The sequence below is a fragment of the Orycteropus afer genome, unplaced genomic scaffold (genome assembly GCF_000298275.1).
Source record: "Orycteropus afer afer isolate SDZICR_OR568_19922 unplaced genomic scaffold, OryAfe1.0 scaffold00440, whole genome shotgun sequence".
Lineage (NCBI taxonomy): Eukaryota > Metazoa > Chordata > Mammalia > Tubulidentata > Orycteropodidae > Orycteropus > Orycteropus afer.
Window position 1 is genome coordinate 2,175,046 of NW_006922027.1, and position 16,983 is coordinate 2,192,028.

At 39.3% G+C, this 16,983-nt stretch overlaps 1 protein-coding gene across 1 annotated transcript in view; it reads left to right on the forward strand.

Annotated features, from left to right (window-relative positions):
* The window catches only part of LOC103208477 (N-acetylneuraminic acid phosphatase), a 43,290-nt gene extending 32,444 nt beyond the window's left edge, over positions 1 to 10,846 (forward strand). The window contains exon 2 of the mRNA XM_007954186.1: positions 10,190 to 10,846. Coding sequence (XP_007952377.1) covers positions 10,190 to 10,846 — 657 coding nt within the window. The remainder of the gene's footprint in view (positions 1 to 10,189) is intronic.
* Positions 10,847 to 16,983: the final 6,137 nt, after the last annotated feature.

Sequence of the window (16,983 nt, forward strand, 5' to 3'; positions counted from 1 at the left end):
AGGCATTTGATTGCTTACCAGAAGGCTGGTGGTTCAAGCCCACCAGCCACTCCTTGGAAGGAAGGTTGGGCAATCTACTTCTGTAGTGATACCACTTTGGAAACCCAAAGAGGGGTCCCTATGAGTCGGATCTGACTTGACAGCAGTGAGTTTTTTGTTTTTTTTCTTTTTTTTGGTACTTTGAGGAGGCTGCTCTTCCCCACTCATATTTTGAGTGCCTTCTCACCTGAGGGGCTCATCTTTTGGCACTATATCAGATGAATTTTCAGGGCTCTTCAGAAAGTTTTCCAGTAATATATCAGACACTGTTTCACTTCTATTCATAAGGTTTTTACTGGACAATTCTTTGAGAAGTGGGTGGCCCCTTCCTTCTTCCAAGTCTGTCTTAGTTTGGAAGCTCTGCTAAAACCTGTCCACCATGGGTGACCCTGCTGGTATTCAAATAGTGGTGGCGTCACCTCCAGCCTCAGTGGACTACTATTTTAGAATTGTCTATTTTGCCTTTCAGTTCAGTTAATGTTTGCTTTATGTATTTTGGAGCTTTTTCATTTAGTGCATACTTATTTATTATGGTAAATAAGTTTGGTTAGGATTGTTAATTTTCTTTATGGTTAGTCGACCCTTTTAACATCATATAATGTCCTTCTTTGTCCCTTATGCTGGTTTTCACCTTGAAGTCTATTTTATCAGAAATTAATATTGCCACTACTGCTCTTTTGTGGTTGCCATTAATTTGATATATTTTTCCCCATCCCTTGATATATTATTTATTTTTGTCTTTGTGTCTAAGGTGTGTCTCTTGTAGGCAGCATATTCATAGGTCTTCTTTTCTTACCTAAATCTGTGACACTTTTTTCTCTTGCATTTAGTCCATTCACATTGAGTGTATTTTGTGATAGGTATGAATTTATGCTGCCATTCTACTGTATTTGTTTTGTGTTGTTGGTAGTTTCTTTGTTCCAGATAATTTCTGTGCTGTGTTCATTTTGTTATCAAGTATTTTTTCTCTTTTCTTCATTATTGTTGATTTTGAGTTTACTATGCCCTTGTGATTTTCTTCTTTTTTAGTTTGGTTAGGATTAATTTTCTTTATGGTTACCCTGTTATAATTTTTTTTTTAGTTTTTATTGTGATTTAGCGTGAAAGTTTATAGCGCAAATTCATTTTCCATACAGCAGTTCACATACACTGTATCTCATGACATTGGCTGCAATTTCCCACAATGCAACAGCTCCCTTCCCAGTTCCTCCCCATAGTTACCTCTTTCATGTGTCCTTCCTGCCATGCACTCCTGTCCCCCAAGCTGTCCCCTTTGCATACAGAGCCCTTTTGTTCTCCATGATTGATCTCTCCAAGGAGTGTCTCTACCTAATGTAAATGTTCAGTCATAAGCCTCTTTTGTTTGGCTGGATGCCACGGGAGTGGATTCACATCTAAACCAGAAGCGTAGCTAGGGGCCATATTCTCAGGGGTTCCATCAGGTTTTATCAGATCAGCAAACCTGGTCCCTTGTTGTGTTTTTTTTATTTTTTTAATTATTTTGAGTTTTGTTCCACATATTGTCCCACTCTGAGATCTTCTACATAGATCCCCCTCCGAGTGGTTGACAGTGGTAGCCGGGCTCTGTCTAGTTCTGGTCTCATAGTCATGTAGGTGGAGAATCATGTGGTGTACCAGTCACATGGACTAATTGTTTCCATGGGTGTTTTGTTTTCTTCATTCTTCTTTGCTCTGGATAAGGAGAGACCCATCGTTGTATCTACATGGTCGCTTGCAAGCTTTTAATATCCCAGTTGCTACTCACCAGAGTAAGATGTGGAACAATGTTTTTTGTGTAGTATGTTATGCCAGTTGAGCTTGATGTCCCCTGTGACTCTGGTCACGAGCCCACAGGTCCAACTACTTGCTCCCTCTGGGTAGCTGGCTGTGTCCAAGAAGTGACTACAAACTTGTCCCTTGTTAGCTCCACTGGGAGCTGGGAATTCTTACAGAACATACAAATACACTTGTAGAAACATTGTCTGCCAACCCTATACATGGTCTTGGGCACACTCCCCCTGTATAGACATATCTAATAGTTCAGCCTGTCTACCCATTTATCCACTCCTATATCAACGTTTGCCTTCACTGACAATGCAGTACTACTGTATGTGCAAATGGGTTCGTCTTTGTTGTCTGTACCTCCCATGCACTTCTTCCTCTTCGTCTTCCTCTTCGTCAGTGCCACCATGTTGATCACTCACATTCTATTCACCCAAATCAATACTTGTCTTTACCTATCTAACAGTGTTCCTTCCCCTCCCCCCCAATAACTAACTGCAAAAAAGGCAAGGAGGCCACATTTCCTGACCTCCTCTAACCCCACAGGAGGAAGACAGGATCACCATCAGTAACCCAAGGCCTATTCCTGCAAGGCCAGACATGCTGCCTCCCTTCAGCCCTTTCACCACCCGTTGTTCCTCCCAAAGCACCCACCACCTCTCTCCGGTTCGATAATTAGCTGCAGTGGCCACACAGAACTCACAGATTATGGGCTTTATTAGGGAAGCACCAGGCTACAATTCAAGTTCAGGAAAAATGCTCAGTGTCTCTCCCAACAGTACATGCCCCTCGGTGTCTCACTCAGCAATGCATGTCTCTTGTGTCTCTTTCAGAAGCACGTGTCTCTTTCAGCAGCAAGTCTTCCTCAACCAGCAGTCAGAAAGAGACTTCTTCTGCCTCTGGAAGGCTCCTTTTGAGCCTGGCAGAGTGGCCAAACTAACCAATCATAATATCAGAATTCTAAGCACCTGAGAGAGCAGGAACCTCCCAGAACACTGTTTATTGTTGAGCCCAACAGAAATACCCCAGGTGGATAACTTTTGCAATCAGGAGCTCCTCAGTTGCTCACAGCAAATTCCACCACAGAGTTTACAAAGACTTATGGCTAGAAAGGCCATACCAGGTAATTTACTACACCGCACCAACAAAGAAAATTTCCTTACGTATGTAAACCTCTCCTTGACATTTTACAGTAACGGACTTACACAATATTTGTCCTTACTTCACTCAGCATAATGCCCTTCAAATTTATCCTTGTTAAGTGGTTGTGGTGGTTACATTTGTGTGTCAAATTGGTTTGGCCTGGTTGAGTGGCTGGGCAGCTAGATGTAGTATTCCCCATGATGAGACTGGTAATCAACTCCATGGTGGAATCTACTATGAGCAGCTGAGTAGCTGCCTTTGGGTATGTGGTCTGCTTCCCATATATAACCAGCAGCATGCTTGGACTCTGCATGTAGCCATGTCGTTGTTCAGCAGCCTGCCATGCTCTGCTGACCTTGGGACTTACAATGGACTTAAATTAATGCCTGCTGTGTGGTTTGGTAACATCAGGACTGTGCCTTTTCACTTGTTAACCTTGGGCTTCTCAGCCTCAGCAGCCAGCAGCTGTCTGAGTGAGGAAATACCTCTAGCTCCAGTGGGCCGGTAGCAGGAGGCAGAGCTGGCCCCCATGATTGAGGGGCTTTCACCCAGCCCTTAGAGTCTGGCACTTTGAACTTGGACTTAAAGCCCCAAAACTGTTAGAGAATAAACTCCTGTTTGTTAAGGCCATCCCATTTGTGGTATATTCTTGTCAGAGAGGCACTAGGTAACAGGAACAGAGGTGTTTTGCTGATTCTCCATTATTCTTTAGCATTGCATAGTATTCCATTGTGTGTATGTACCATAGTTTGGTTATGCATTCTTCTGTTGATGGGCACCTAGGTTGTTTCCATCTTTTTGCTATTCCAAATAGTGTTGTGATGAACATGGGTGTGCATATGTCTGTTGTTGTCCTGGCTCCCACTTCTTTAGGATATATACCTAGTAATGCAATGGCTGGATCAAATGGTATTTCTAATTCCAACTTTTTAAGGAATCACCATACTGCTTTCCACAGTGGTTGTATCATTTGACAGTCCCACCAGCAGTTTATGAGAGTCCCAATCTCTCCACATGCTCGCTAGCATTTATTATTTTCTGTCTTGCTACTAGTGCTGGGGCAAGATGGTATCTCATTGTTGTTTTGATTTGCATCTCTCTAATAGCTAATGATACCCTGTAATAAATTTTTATCTCTGTAAGTTTGGAACAGTCTGTTCTATATAGACATTGCCCTACTTCCTCTCCATTTGGAAGGTTTGTCATTATATCATTTATTCACTCTGTTTGCTTTGTTGTCGGTGTCATTTACAGATTGACTTCTCTGTTTCTCCATTTATATCTTTTGTGAGCTTATTGTATGATTCTTTTTCTGGGTTGGTTTGTGTCAAGTGTCTTGAGTTTAATTTGTTGTTTTCTGTTTTGGGTTGTGTATTCAAGTCCCTTGAGCATTTCTTACAGGGTTGGTTTGGTTTCCACAAATTACCTTAATATGTTTGTCTAGTAATGTCTTACTTTCACCCTTATATTTGAAGGACAGTTTGGCTGAATATATAATTCTTAGTTATCAACTATTTTTCTTCAAGGTTTTGTGTATGGAATCCCCTTCATGTAGCTCAGTGGAGTTCCAGTAGCACAGTGCCTAAGGCATTTGACTGCTGATCAGACAAGTGGCCATCTTATTGACTTCATGGCTGCTGTTGAGAAATCAGTTTTTTGTCTTATAGGTTGCCTGTTTTAGGTGATAATACATTTTTCTTGAGCTGCTGTCTAGATTTCTTGTCTTTGGTTTTGGACAGTTTGATTGTGGAATGTCTTAGTGACTTTCTCTTGGGGTCTATCCTCTATGTGCTTCATAGAGCTTCTTAGATAGCTATCTTTTCATCTTTCATGATATAGTGGAAGTTAGCAAGTATTTGACATTTTTCTCAGTGTTTTTTTTGTTTTTGTTTTTTTGCCTCTTATTCTGGAATTTGAAGGTGGTGTATATTATTTCTTTTCATGCCATTCAATATAACTGTTAGGTTTTCTTCATTTCTCATAATTCTTTGTTCTCATTTTTTCTCCCTGCTGTCAAGGGTTTTATCTTCTAGCTGGGAAATGAATTGTTCAGCCAGTTCTACTCTACTTTTTTGTCCTTCCAATATGTTATCTATCTCTATAATTTTAGTGTTTATCCTCTGGATTTCTAACTGTTGTTTTTGTGTCATTTCTAATTATGTTTTTATTTTGTTATTTTGCTCTGGAATGATTTTTCTGAATTCTTTAAGGGTATTGTCTGTCTTCTCCTGGTTTTTTTTTATGATTTTCTTGAGCTCTTGGAAGGTCATATATATATGTCTTTTGAATCTTTCATTAAATACTTCTATTATTTGTTCTTCCTCAGGGAAATTTCCTAATTCTTTAGTTTGGTTACTTCTTTGTACTACATTGTGTTTTTGTTGTTGTTGTTGTTGGATTTGAAGTTACCTGTTGTGTCTGAGATGTTTTGATGTTGTCACCTTTATTTGTTGGTTATGTGCTGATTTGTTTCATCCTGGTCTTATGTTTTACTTTGTTTTAATGTATCTGGAAGTCTGGAGCTGGTATACTTCTTTGATTGTTAGCTTGACTGTAGTGGGTCATTCTCCAGCTTTCTCTTATGTTGGTAGAGTAACTGGTGGGAATGTGGGTGCAGATTTCTGTTTGTTGTGAAAAAGAGTTGCAGTTGGGATGGGCAGGTGTTGTCCACTGTCTGTCATTGATCCTTGAAATTCTCCTGATCTATCTACCCTGTGTCTTTAATGCCTTTAAGTTCTGTGAAGTTTTTTTTCTTTTTCTCTTTGATCTCCTTTGTGTTTGTAGTGGCTTATCTTTGTCCTGGCTGGGTTCACCCTCCTCCCCCCCGCCCCCAGTCACAGAACTCACTCTTTTCCCTCAATCTAATACTTTATTTTCTTACTAGAAGCTCATTATTCCAGGATCATTATTTGTATCTTTTCACCGAGTTTCTCTAAACATATGTTGAAAGAGGGAAGTGAAACATATGTTGAAAGAGGGAAGTGACGTGGTCTGTTAATAGGATGCCATCTTCCACCCGCTCTCTCCCTTCACCTTTGAATTTTCTCAGAGCACCAAGAATGTTCTTAATGTGTTGGCAGTTATAATAAAAATTATTGGGTGTTCTCTGCTTATTAGCTGTAAGTCAGCTCCCACTTCAGCTTAGGACAGTGGAGTCCTTTTTGTGGTAGCACTAAGGTTGCTAAAACTTTGGAATCCCCTTCATGTAGCTCAGTGGAGTTCCAGTAGCACAGTGCCTAAGGCATTTGACTGCTGATCGGACAAGTGGCCGTTCAAACCCCCCATCTGCTCTGTGGAAAGAAGATGGGCAATCTACTTCTGTAAAGATTTACCACCTTGGAAACCACATGTGGGTCACTATGAGTCACAGTTGACTCAGTGGCAGTGGATTTGGTTTTTTGGATTCATACAGCTTAAGAGTAATTTGATTGACGTTGCTAGACACGATGGTGACAAAACCATAGACATTGAAATAATGTAATTTATTAATTGTCCTGTAACTTTATGAAGCAAAAAGTTACAGTGTTTGCTAAAATCCTTGGGGCTGTTACACTCTAGGTTAATTAGACTCTTTCTCTCTCTCTCTTTTTTTTTTTTAAACAAAACAAAACATTTTTCACTCTTACTTCCTGATTAGCACAAATAGCCTGAAAAATACTCCCTTAACTTTGGAGTAAGTGATTTTTGATTCTTCCTGAAGGAAAAAGGATGTGCATATTCATTTTCACCTTTTCAGTAGATGAAATAAGTTTCTGGTGTACATAGCATACCATTTAAGTAGTAGTAGCAACACATTTTAACTTACTTAATTGTTTAACTTCAACAGTAGACATTTTTGAGGCCCAGATATGTGCATTCCCAAAGATCCAGAATTTCCTTGACATGATTGAATTCCCCAATATGCACATTGTAAGACAAGGACTGCAAGTGTGGGTAGTTATTTGGGCCTTGATTCCAGAAAGCACTGCAGGGAAGTGAGGAGATGAGACAGAAGGGAAGGAATTCAATACAGGATTCTGATACAGGGTGAATTAATGAGCAGGTTATTGGTGTGGACATTTGGGGAACTGTGGTAGACAGTGTGCAGAACATACTTCAGTTGTCCCACTTAAGGAACAAGAAAGCTAAGATATTTCTGTTTCTGCCTCTCGTTACGCAGTCTGTTTGCACAAGTGCCCCTGTGGCCAGATAAAGCCCTTACAGAGAAAGGCACAAGTACTTACAGTATGAGGCCTTTCCATGCATAGGAATAGTGAGTGCCAAAGGAATTTGGACAGCATTCAGCATGTGGTTCCAGGCCTTTGGCAAACTGGTCCAAATGACCTCTTTAGCCCTGTATGTTATTATCTTCCCTCACATGTCTTTCATTCTGGCTGAACTCAGCTTCTTGTCTTTACTGGTTAACAAAATTAAAAGAATTGTGTCTTTATTCATGCTGCTTCTCTGTCTAGAGTGATTATATCCTCCCTCCTATCCCCATCTGTCCCCATCTTGGGAGCTCTGGTGGTGTAGTGCCTAGGGCATTTGACTGCTAAGCAGAAGGCTGGTGGTTCAAACCCACCAGCCACTCCTCAGGAGGAAGACTGAGCAATGTACTTCTGTAGAGACACCACCTCAGAAACCCAAGGAGGGGTCGCTATGAGTCGGAATCAACTCGATGGCAGTGAGTTTTGGTTTTGTTTTTGGTTTGTTCCCATCTTGTATGTTAGGTAACTCTTTGACTTAAATGTCGCTTCCTTTGTGATACCTTACCCAACTACCCAGCAGAATTATGTGTTCCTTCCCTTTTATTTCCACAGTTCACATTCACGTGACTGCCATTGCATTTTACCCAGGATATTTTGTGGTGACTGTTTTCCTCTCTAGGTAGTATCATTAGTACAAAGGAACGAATCTCCAGCACCTAATAACACTAGTGTAAAGATAGGCATGTGGGCTTGGAAGTAGGCCAGTAAGATTCAAATCCTAATTCTTACAGTTTTTATTATATGACTTTGGGCAATTTTCTTAACAGTTCTGAACTCTGCTTCCTCATCTCTGAAAGAAACTTCTTTGAATAGTTGTAGATAAGGTAAGAAGTAACATATATGAGCATTTGGTATAATGCTTGCCACATTAGGGTTCTTACTAAATGTTAGAAGACAAGTGAGATGGGTAAGAACCTAATGTAATGAAAGCCAAGATAAAGAGCTATGAGAACACGAGAGGAATTGCTTAATTCTGGTGAGCGATTCTGAACAAACATACCAAAGAAGATGACTCAGAACATCTTTCTTTTTAATCTGAAAAACTAAGTTTGGAAGAAGTAATGAGGTCATTTAATCCTCTGAAAGCACAGTACATGTTTGGTTTCATTGTAGAGACATAAAAGTACAGAATGGGGTTCTATTTTAGATGGTGGACCTTCAAATGTGAAATGGATGTATTTGAGAAAATGTTGGACAAATTAGCATTATTTTTCTGGGAAGAGGATAAGTAAAAGAAAACACTCACTGCTGTTGAGTCAATTTCAACTTATAGTGACTCCTCCTTGGGTTTCCGAGGCAGTCTCTTTACAGAAGTAGATTGCCCAGTCTTCCTTCTAAGGAGTGGCTGGTGGGTTTGAACTGCCAGCCTTCTGGTTAGAAGTCAAATGCCTTAGGCACCACTCCACCTGAGCTCCTGAGAATAAGTAAGATAATCCAAAATTTATAATGCTTTACAAAATATAAACAAAAGTTTTCTTTCTCTCCTTTTTTTAAACTTTTTATTGTGATTTGAGTGAAAAGTTTAGAGAGCAAATTTTTTTTTCCATTCAACAGTTCATATACATTATTTTGTGGCTTTGATTGCAATCTCCACAATGTAACAGCTCTCTTCCCACTTCTTCCTTATGGTTACCTTTTCCTTATGTCCTTCTTTTCTATGCAATCCTGCCCTCTGAGCTTTCTCCCTGTGCAAATGTTGCCATTCTTCTCTCCCATGGTTGTTTGGTCTAAGGAGTACACTTCCTGATATCATTGTTTACCTCATTGGCTTGTCTATGTTTGGCTGGAGTTTAAGCCATAAGAGTGAGTTCAATTCCAGCCCTGAAGGGTGACTAGGGGCCATAGTCTCAGAGGTTTCACTTGTCTTTGTCAGACCAGTCAACCTGATCTTTTGCATGATTTTAAGTTTTGTTCCACATTTTTCTATCACTCTGTCTAGGATCTCCAATTTTGATCCCTTTCAGAGTAGGTGGCAGTGGTAGCTGGGTACCATCTAGTTCTTCTGGTTCACTAGTCCTTTGGGCTAATAGTTTTTGTGCATCTTTGATTTTCTCCATTCTTCTTTGCTCTGGACAAAAAGAGACCAATTGTTGCATCAAAAATGGCTGCTTTCAAGCTTTTAAGAACCTAGTCACTAATCACCAATGTAGAATGTAGAACAATATTTTTGTTTACCATGCTATGTGACCATTGTCCTGAACCCTCAAGCCCAGTGACTCACTTCCTCAAGGTGTTTGGTTGTGGCTTAGAAGTTATCATAACTTTGCCCCCTGCTAGCTTTATTATATAGACATTTTATAACACTTACAAATATGTATGTAGAAGTATCATGGTCATGGGTATATTCCCTTTTACCTACCAGTACCTGATCATCTTGCCTCTCTACCTATGTATCTACCTATAGATTAATGTTTGTTATTATTGATAATGTAGTATTGTGTATGCAAAAGTATTTACCTTGTCTATCTTGTACATCTCTCTGTGTCTTCCTTTTCCTTCGTGTTATTGTTTTGGTTACCCGCTTTTGGTACATGCTTTTCACTTCACCAAATTAATACATGTCTCTTACCTAGCTAGCAGTTTCCTTCACTACCCTTCCCAACCCTGGTAACCAACAAAGAAAGTTTCACAAGTTTTATTTTCATGTCGTCTTGATCAGAATGACAAATAGTATATTTGAACTGCTGTATGAAGGCGTTTTTTTTTATTAGTGATATATGAAGAATCTTCTTGGACTAGAAATGTTAGAAGAAAATATGAATCACTTATCTAGAGAGAATAGGGGATCTTCATTTTGATGTTCTTTGAAAAATAATGCCAATTTCTACCAGAAATAATATGGTGATAGAGTTGCTTTAAGATAGAGAAGTTAAGTTAGAATTCCTTAACCACTTTCTGCTGTACTAGTGTCACAGGTTCTCAGGGCATGATTGTTAAAAACATGAAATGTGTTAATGGAAATATTTTTCTTTGTTTAGGTGATAAAGCTCTTACAAACAAAATACCATTGCAAAGAAGAGGCTGAAATCATCTGTGATAAAGTTCAAGTTAAACTCAGCAAGGAATGTTTTTGTACTTCCAACATATGCATTACTGATCTAAGGATTTCATATTGGGAAGAAGCTATCCAGGAAACAAAAGGTGGTGCAAGAAATAGGAAATTGGCTGAAGAATGTTATTTCCTGTGGAAATCTACACGTTTACAGCATATGACACTGCCAGAAGATGTCAAAACCATGCTCACTGAGCTTCGAAAGGAGGTCCACCTGCTTCTATTGACTAATGGAGACAAACAGACCCAGAGGGAGAAGATTGAGGCTTGTGCTTGTCAGACCTATTTTGATGCTGTTGTTGTAGGTGGAGAGCAGAAAGAGGAGAAACCATCAGCTTCCATATTTTTCTACTGCTGTAATCTTCTGGGGGTACAGCCTGGTGACTGTGTGATGGTTGGTGACACACTAGAAACTGATATACAAGGAGGCCTCAATGCAGGACTGAAAGCAACAATCTGGATAAATAAAAATAGGATAGTGCCACAGAAGTCATCTCCTGTGCCCCATTATACAGTTTCTTCTGTGCTAGACGTACCTGCTGTCTTACAGTGTATAAACTGCAAAGTCAGTATGTCAGCTTAAAGTACTTAAAAAGGCATTGTTGATATTTTTTTTAGTCAAATTACATAGTTTAAACTAAGTTAAGACATTCTATATAGTATGGCCCAATTCTAAGAATAATTTTATTTTTCTAAAATTAGGATTTCATAGCCTATTGGAAAGATCCTCCCAACCAATATTCTTTTAAGTTTTGACAGCTATCTGTTCACTAGTTCTTGTATCTGAAAATACAGATTGCCTTCATATAAGTTACATTTACTAATATAGATAGTCCAGAAAACTTGAGAAAGTATTTTTGAGATTTCTTTTGTTGGGGGGGTGTCAAATGTTTTCATTTTTAAAAAAAATTTTATGTATCCTTTACATCTTATCTCCATGAAGATACCAAGCAGGATAGCTTGCACATGGGTATGTTCTGGCTTAAAAGTTGTTAGATGCCATTAAGTTGGCTGTGACTCAGAGTGACCATATAACAGAAGCTTGTGCCATGCTCACAATGATTGCTATGTTAAACTCATTGTTGCAACCACTGTGTCCATCTCATTGAGGGTCTTCCTCTTTGTTACTGACCCTCTGTTAAGCACGGTGTCCTTCTCCAGCACTTGGTCCCTCCTACTGGTAAGTCCAGAGTATGTGAGGTAAAGTCTTACCATCCTCTCTTCCAAAAAGGATTCTGGCTGTCACTTTCTGCAAGACTAAATTTTTTCATTGTTTTCCAGTCTATAGTATATTCCGTATTCTTCACCAACAGCAAAATCTGAGTGAATCAGTTATTCTTTGGACTTCCTTTTTCATCATCCAGCTTTTGCATGTATGAGGAATTTAGAAAACCATAGCTTGGGTCACATGCATCTTAATCATCAAAATGACATCTTTGCTTTTCAAAATTTTAAAGCAGTCTTTTGCCACAGATTTGCTCAATGTAACATGTCATTGATTTGACTGCTTCTTCCGTAAGTATTGATAATTGATCCAAGTAGAGTGAAATCCTTGACAATTTCAGTTACTTCACCGTTCACCATGTTTATGAGCCCAGTTGTGAGGAGTGTTGCTTTCTTCACATTCATTTAGAAATACTTAGATATACAAAAACAGATTCATAGTAGAGATTTATTTGAGTAAATGAATCTGGTTACTGTGAAATGAATCCTAAGTCTCATGCAAATCCAGACATGTTACCATTAAATTCTGTTTCCTTTTTTAAAAATATATAAACTATATTTTTCCTACTTTAAATGTATACTTCTCTGTTATGAATTTAATTTTTCTGTATGATCTTTTTTTTCTCCAGTTTATCTGCAGTGTATTTATGACAAATAGATTCTTCTGATTAAAAAAAAAAAAAAAAGCTGTTAAAATCAGCATATGCTCCTTTTCCATGACATTTAAACATCTTTGTAGGGTGAGTTTGTAGCTTCCTTGTAGTCTTTAAATCTTATGAAACTATTTTTACCTTATTTTCCTAGGTACCCAGTAGGGTTGAGGGGAATAGATTATCTTGCTGAGGGTAAGTGCAAGCCACGTGGCACTAGAAGTAATTTTGTTCTGTGGATCCAAAGAGGGGAATTTCTTTGGACAGCCTTACTTGCATGATGAAAACTAATCAATTCACTTTTGCTATGAACAATTTCCAGGGTACCATTTTAATTCTCAAGTGACTCTTAGAGATACCATTTGACATCAATCTCCTGTTTTTCATATTTTCAGAAATATATCTTCATTTACAAATTTCTGTATTTGATTCAGGGTTCACTTTGAGCATAATGGGAGGACATCTTTTTTTTTTTTTTTTTAATGCATTACCAGAATTAATCTTCATTTTTGTCTTGTTTCAACTTTTTATTGTGATTTGAGTGAAAGTTTGCACAGTAAATTGGTTTTCAACTCAACAATTCATAAACATTTTGCTTTGTGACATTCATTGCAATCCCCACAAAGTAACAGCACTCTTTCCACTTCTTCCCTTGTATACCATTTCCAATTGTCCTTCTTTCTTATCCCTTAATACCTTCTGAGTTTTCTCCATGCACAAATGCTGCCCTTTTGATCTCATATGGTTAATTGTTCTAAGGAGTAAGAACCTCCCTACAAGGTGCAGTTGTTCACCTTATAGACCTGTCTGTTATTTGTCTGAAAGTTGAGCCACAAGGGTGAGTTCAGTTCCAGGCTTGAAGGTTTACTAAAGGCCATATCTTAGGGGTTCCACCAGCTTCTATCAGACCAGTAAGCCTGGTCTTTTTTTTTTTTTTTTTTTTTTTAATGATTTTGAATTCTACATTTTTCCTTCACTTTATTTAGGATCTTCTGTTGTGATCCCTTTCAGAGCACTCAGCAGTGGTAGCTGGGTACCTTTAAGATGTTCTTCTGGTCTCAGGTTTATGAAGGTTGGAGTTCAAATAGTATATTGGTACTTTGGACTAGTTGTTGCCTTGTGTCTTTGATTTTCTTCATTCTTCTTTTCACCGGATGGGGAGAGACCAATAGTTGTACCTTACATCATGCTCTCATAAGCTTTTAAGACCCCACCTGCTATTCACCACAGTAATTTGTAGAACACTATCTTTGTTGACTGTGTTAAGCCAATTGGACTTGATAACCACTGTATCTATGGTTCTGAGTCCTTAGGCCCAGCAACTCATTCCGTCAAAGTGTTTGATTATGGCTAAGAAGGTTTCATAACTTTACCTTATTTGCTGTACTAGATTGTTGTTGTTGTTATGTGCCGTCGAGTCGGCCCCAACTCATAGCGACCCCTCCTTGGGTTTCCGAGGCAGTATCACTACGGAAGTAGGATTGCCCAACCTTCCTTCCGAGGAGTGGCTGGTGGGTTTGAACCGCCAGCCTTCTGGTTAGCAGTCAAGTGCTTTAGCCACTATCCTACCAGAGCTCCAGAGCTGTACTAGATGTGTGGACATATTTATAGCATATACAGATATGTATGCAGACATATCATCTGCCAAACATATATGATTGTGGGTGTAGTCCCATTCATCTTCCCATACCAGTTTTTGTTGCTGTCTGCCTGTGTATCCTTTCATAGATTGATATTTGTTATTTCTGATAATACAAAATTGTATATGTAGTAGTATTTACCTTTTTTGTCTGCAACTCTTGTGTACCTCTCTGTAGCTTCCTTTTCCTTAATGATATTGTGCTGATCACCTCCTTATTGTGTATTGCCTTTCTCTTTACACAAATTAATACTTAATACTTGTCTATTATCTAGTTAGGAGCTCTGGTAGCATAGTGCCTAAGGCACTTGACTGCTCACCAGAAGGCTGGCGGTTCAAACCCACCAGCCACTCCTTGGAAGGAAGGTTGGGCAATCCTACTTCCGTAGTGATACTGCCTCGGAAACCCAAGGAGCGGTCGCTATAAGCCGGGGCCAACTCGACGGCAAACAACAACAACAACAACTATTATCTAGTTAGTAGTTTTCTGTGCCCTACTCTCCTGTGTGTAGTAACAATCAAATGTTTCTCTCTGTGTGTAAATTTTTCTTTGACCTCCTGTAGTAGTGGAGTCATACAATATTTGTCCTTTTGTTGTTGACTTACTTCACTCAGCATAGTGTTCTCCAGGTTCTTCCAAATTATGAGGTGTTTTAGTGATTTTTCGTGGGGCAATCTATTTCTGTAAAGATTTACCACTTTGGAAAACCCAGTGGGGGTCATTATGAGTTGGAATTGGCATGATGGCAGTGAGTTTGGGTCTTTTTTTGGTTAGTATTCCATTGTGTGTATGTACCACAGTTTATCCATTCATCCATTGATGGGCACTTAGGTTGTTTCCATATTTTTGCTCATGTGAATAATGCTGCAGTGAACATGGGAGTGTGTATATCTATTCATGTGCTGGCCCTTATTACTTTAGAATATATACCAAACCAAAACCAAACCCACTGCCATCAAGTAGATTCTGAGTCATAGTGACCCCCATTGGGTTTCCAAGGCTGTAAATCTTTATAGAAGTAGATTTCCTCATCTTCTTCCTGTGGAGCAGCTGGTGGGTAATGTCTTATTCACTGTGCCACCAGATCTCTGGTTCAAATGCAAGATCAAATAGTGTTTCTATTTCCAACTTTTTATGGAAGCACCATACCTTTTTCCATGGTGTTTGTACCATTTTATAGTCCCACGAGCAGTATAAATGCGTTCTGTTCTCTCTATACCATCACCAGCATTTGTTGATTTCTTATTGAACTTTGCCATTATTGTGGGGTGAGATGATATCTCATTGTTTTGATTTGCATCACTCTAATGGCTAATGAGAATCTCTGGTTATATAGCAGTTAAAGCATTTGACTGCCAACAAAAAAGACAGCAGTTTGAACCTACCAGCCATTCCATGGGAGAAAGATGAAACAGTCCCCTTATGTGAAAATTTACAGCCTTGGAAACTTAAGGCATGGTTCTATATGTCCTGCAGGATCTCTAGGAGTTGGAATTGACTCACTTGCAGGGAGTTTTGGTTTAATGGCTAATGATTGTGAACATTTCTTTTTGTGTTTTTTGGCTGTTGTCTTTGGTGAAGTGTCTGTTCATATCATCTGCCATTTCTTAATTGGATCATATGTTTTGTTGTTGAGGTGTTGAAATTTTCTATAAAGTTTAGAGATTAGTACCGTATTGGATATGGCATTGCCAAATACGTTTTCCCAATCTGTAGGTTCTGTTTTTATTGTTTTGGATAAGTTTTTGGATACACATAAGTATTTAATTTTTAGAAGGCCTCAGTCCTCTAGATTATCATTTGCTGTTGTGCATTTTTTGTTATGTTTGTGCAACAAGGGCAAGGAGGCCACATGTTCTGACCTCCTCTAATCCCACAACAGGAAGACAGAATCACCATCAATAGCCCAAGGCCTATTCCTGCTAGGCCAGACATGCTGCCTCCCTCCAGCCCTTTCTCCAACCATTCCTCCCAAAGCACCCACCACCTCTCTTCTAGGTTCAATAATTCGCTGCAGTGGCCACACAGAACTCATAGATTATGGAGTTTATTAGGGAAGCACCAGGCTACAATTCAAGTTCAGAAAAAACTCTCAGTCTCTCTCCCAGCCCACCGTCTCTCAGCCAAGTCTCTCACAGTCTCTCCCCCAGCAGTGCATGTCCCTCAGTGTCTTACTCAGCAGTGTGTGTCTCTTGCGTCTTTTTCCCAGCAGTATGTGTCTCTTTCAGGAGTGCATGTCTCTTTCAGCAGCACGTCTTCCTCAACCAGCAGTCAGAGAGCGTTCTGCATCTAGGAGGCCTCCTTTTGAGCTTGGCAGAGTGGCCCAAACCAACCAATCATAACAACAGAATTCTAAGCACCTGAGAGTGAGCCTCCCATAATATTGTGTTGTGCCACGCCCAACAGAAATAACCCAGGTGGATAACATTTACAATCAGGAGCTCCTCAGTTGCTCATAGCAAATCCCACCTTGGAGTTTACAAAGACTTATGGGTAGAAAAGCCACACTAAGTAATTTACTACACCGCAGTTTGTATTAATGCCATATATTAGGGCCACTAAGTTTGCCTCTACTTTTTCTTTGATGAACTTTATAGTTTTAGGTTTTACATTGAATTCTTTGATTTCTCTTGGATTAGTTTTTGTTTTTTGGCTTTTGTTTCATTTTTCTGCAAGTGGATATTCAGTTTTGCTGGCACCATTTGTTTAAGAGACTGTCTTTTTTCCCATGTAATGGATTTCAGCCTTTTGTCAAGGATCGGCTGTCCATAGGTAGATGGATCTATTTCTGTGTTCTCAATTCTGTTCCACTGGTCTGTGTTGTCATTGTACCATTACTAGGCTGTCCTGAGTACAGTGGGTCTTGAGATCAGGAAGTGTGAGGCCTCCTCCTTTGCATTTCTTTAGTACTGCTTTGCTTATCTGAGCTATCTCCTTTCCATATAAAGTTAATGATTAGTTTTTCCATCTCCTTAAAGAATATTAATGGAATTTGGGTTGGGATTGCATTGTATCTGTAGATCTGCTTGAACAGTTTCTCTCAGAAAGATCAGCACAAGGCCAGTGCCCATGAAGCGGAGGTTAAAGATGTCCCAAATGTCCAAACTACAGTACCACTCCATCATTTCAGACATTAACTCCTCCTCCTCCTCCTCCCAGTAATTTCCCCAGTCTTAGGGTTCTGTATTTTGCTGTAACGCCTCACA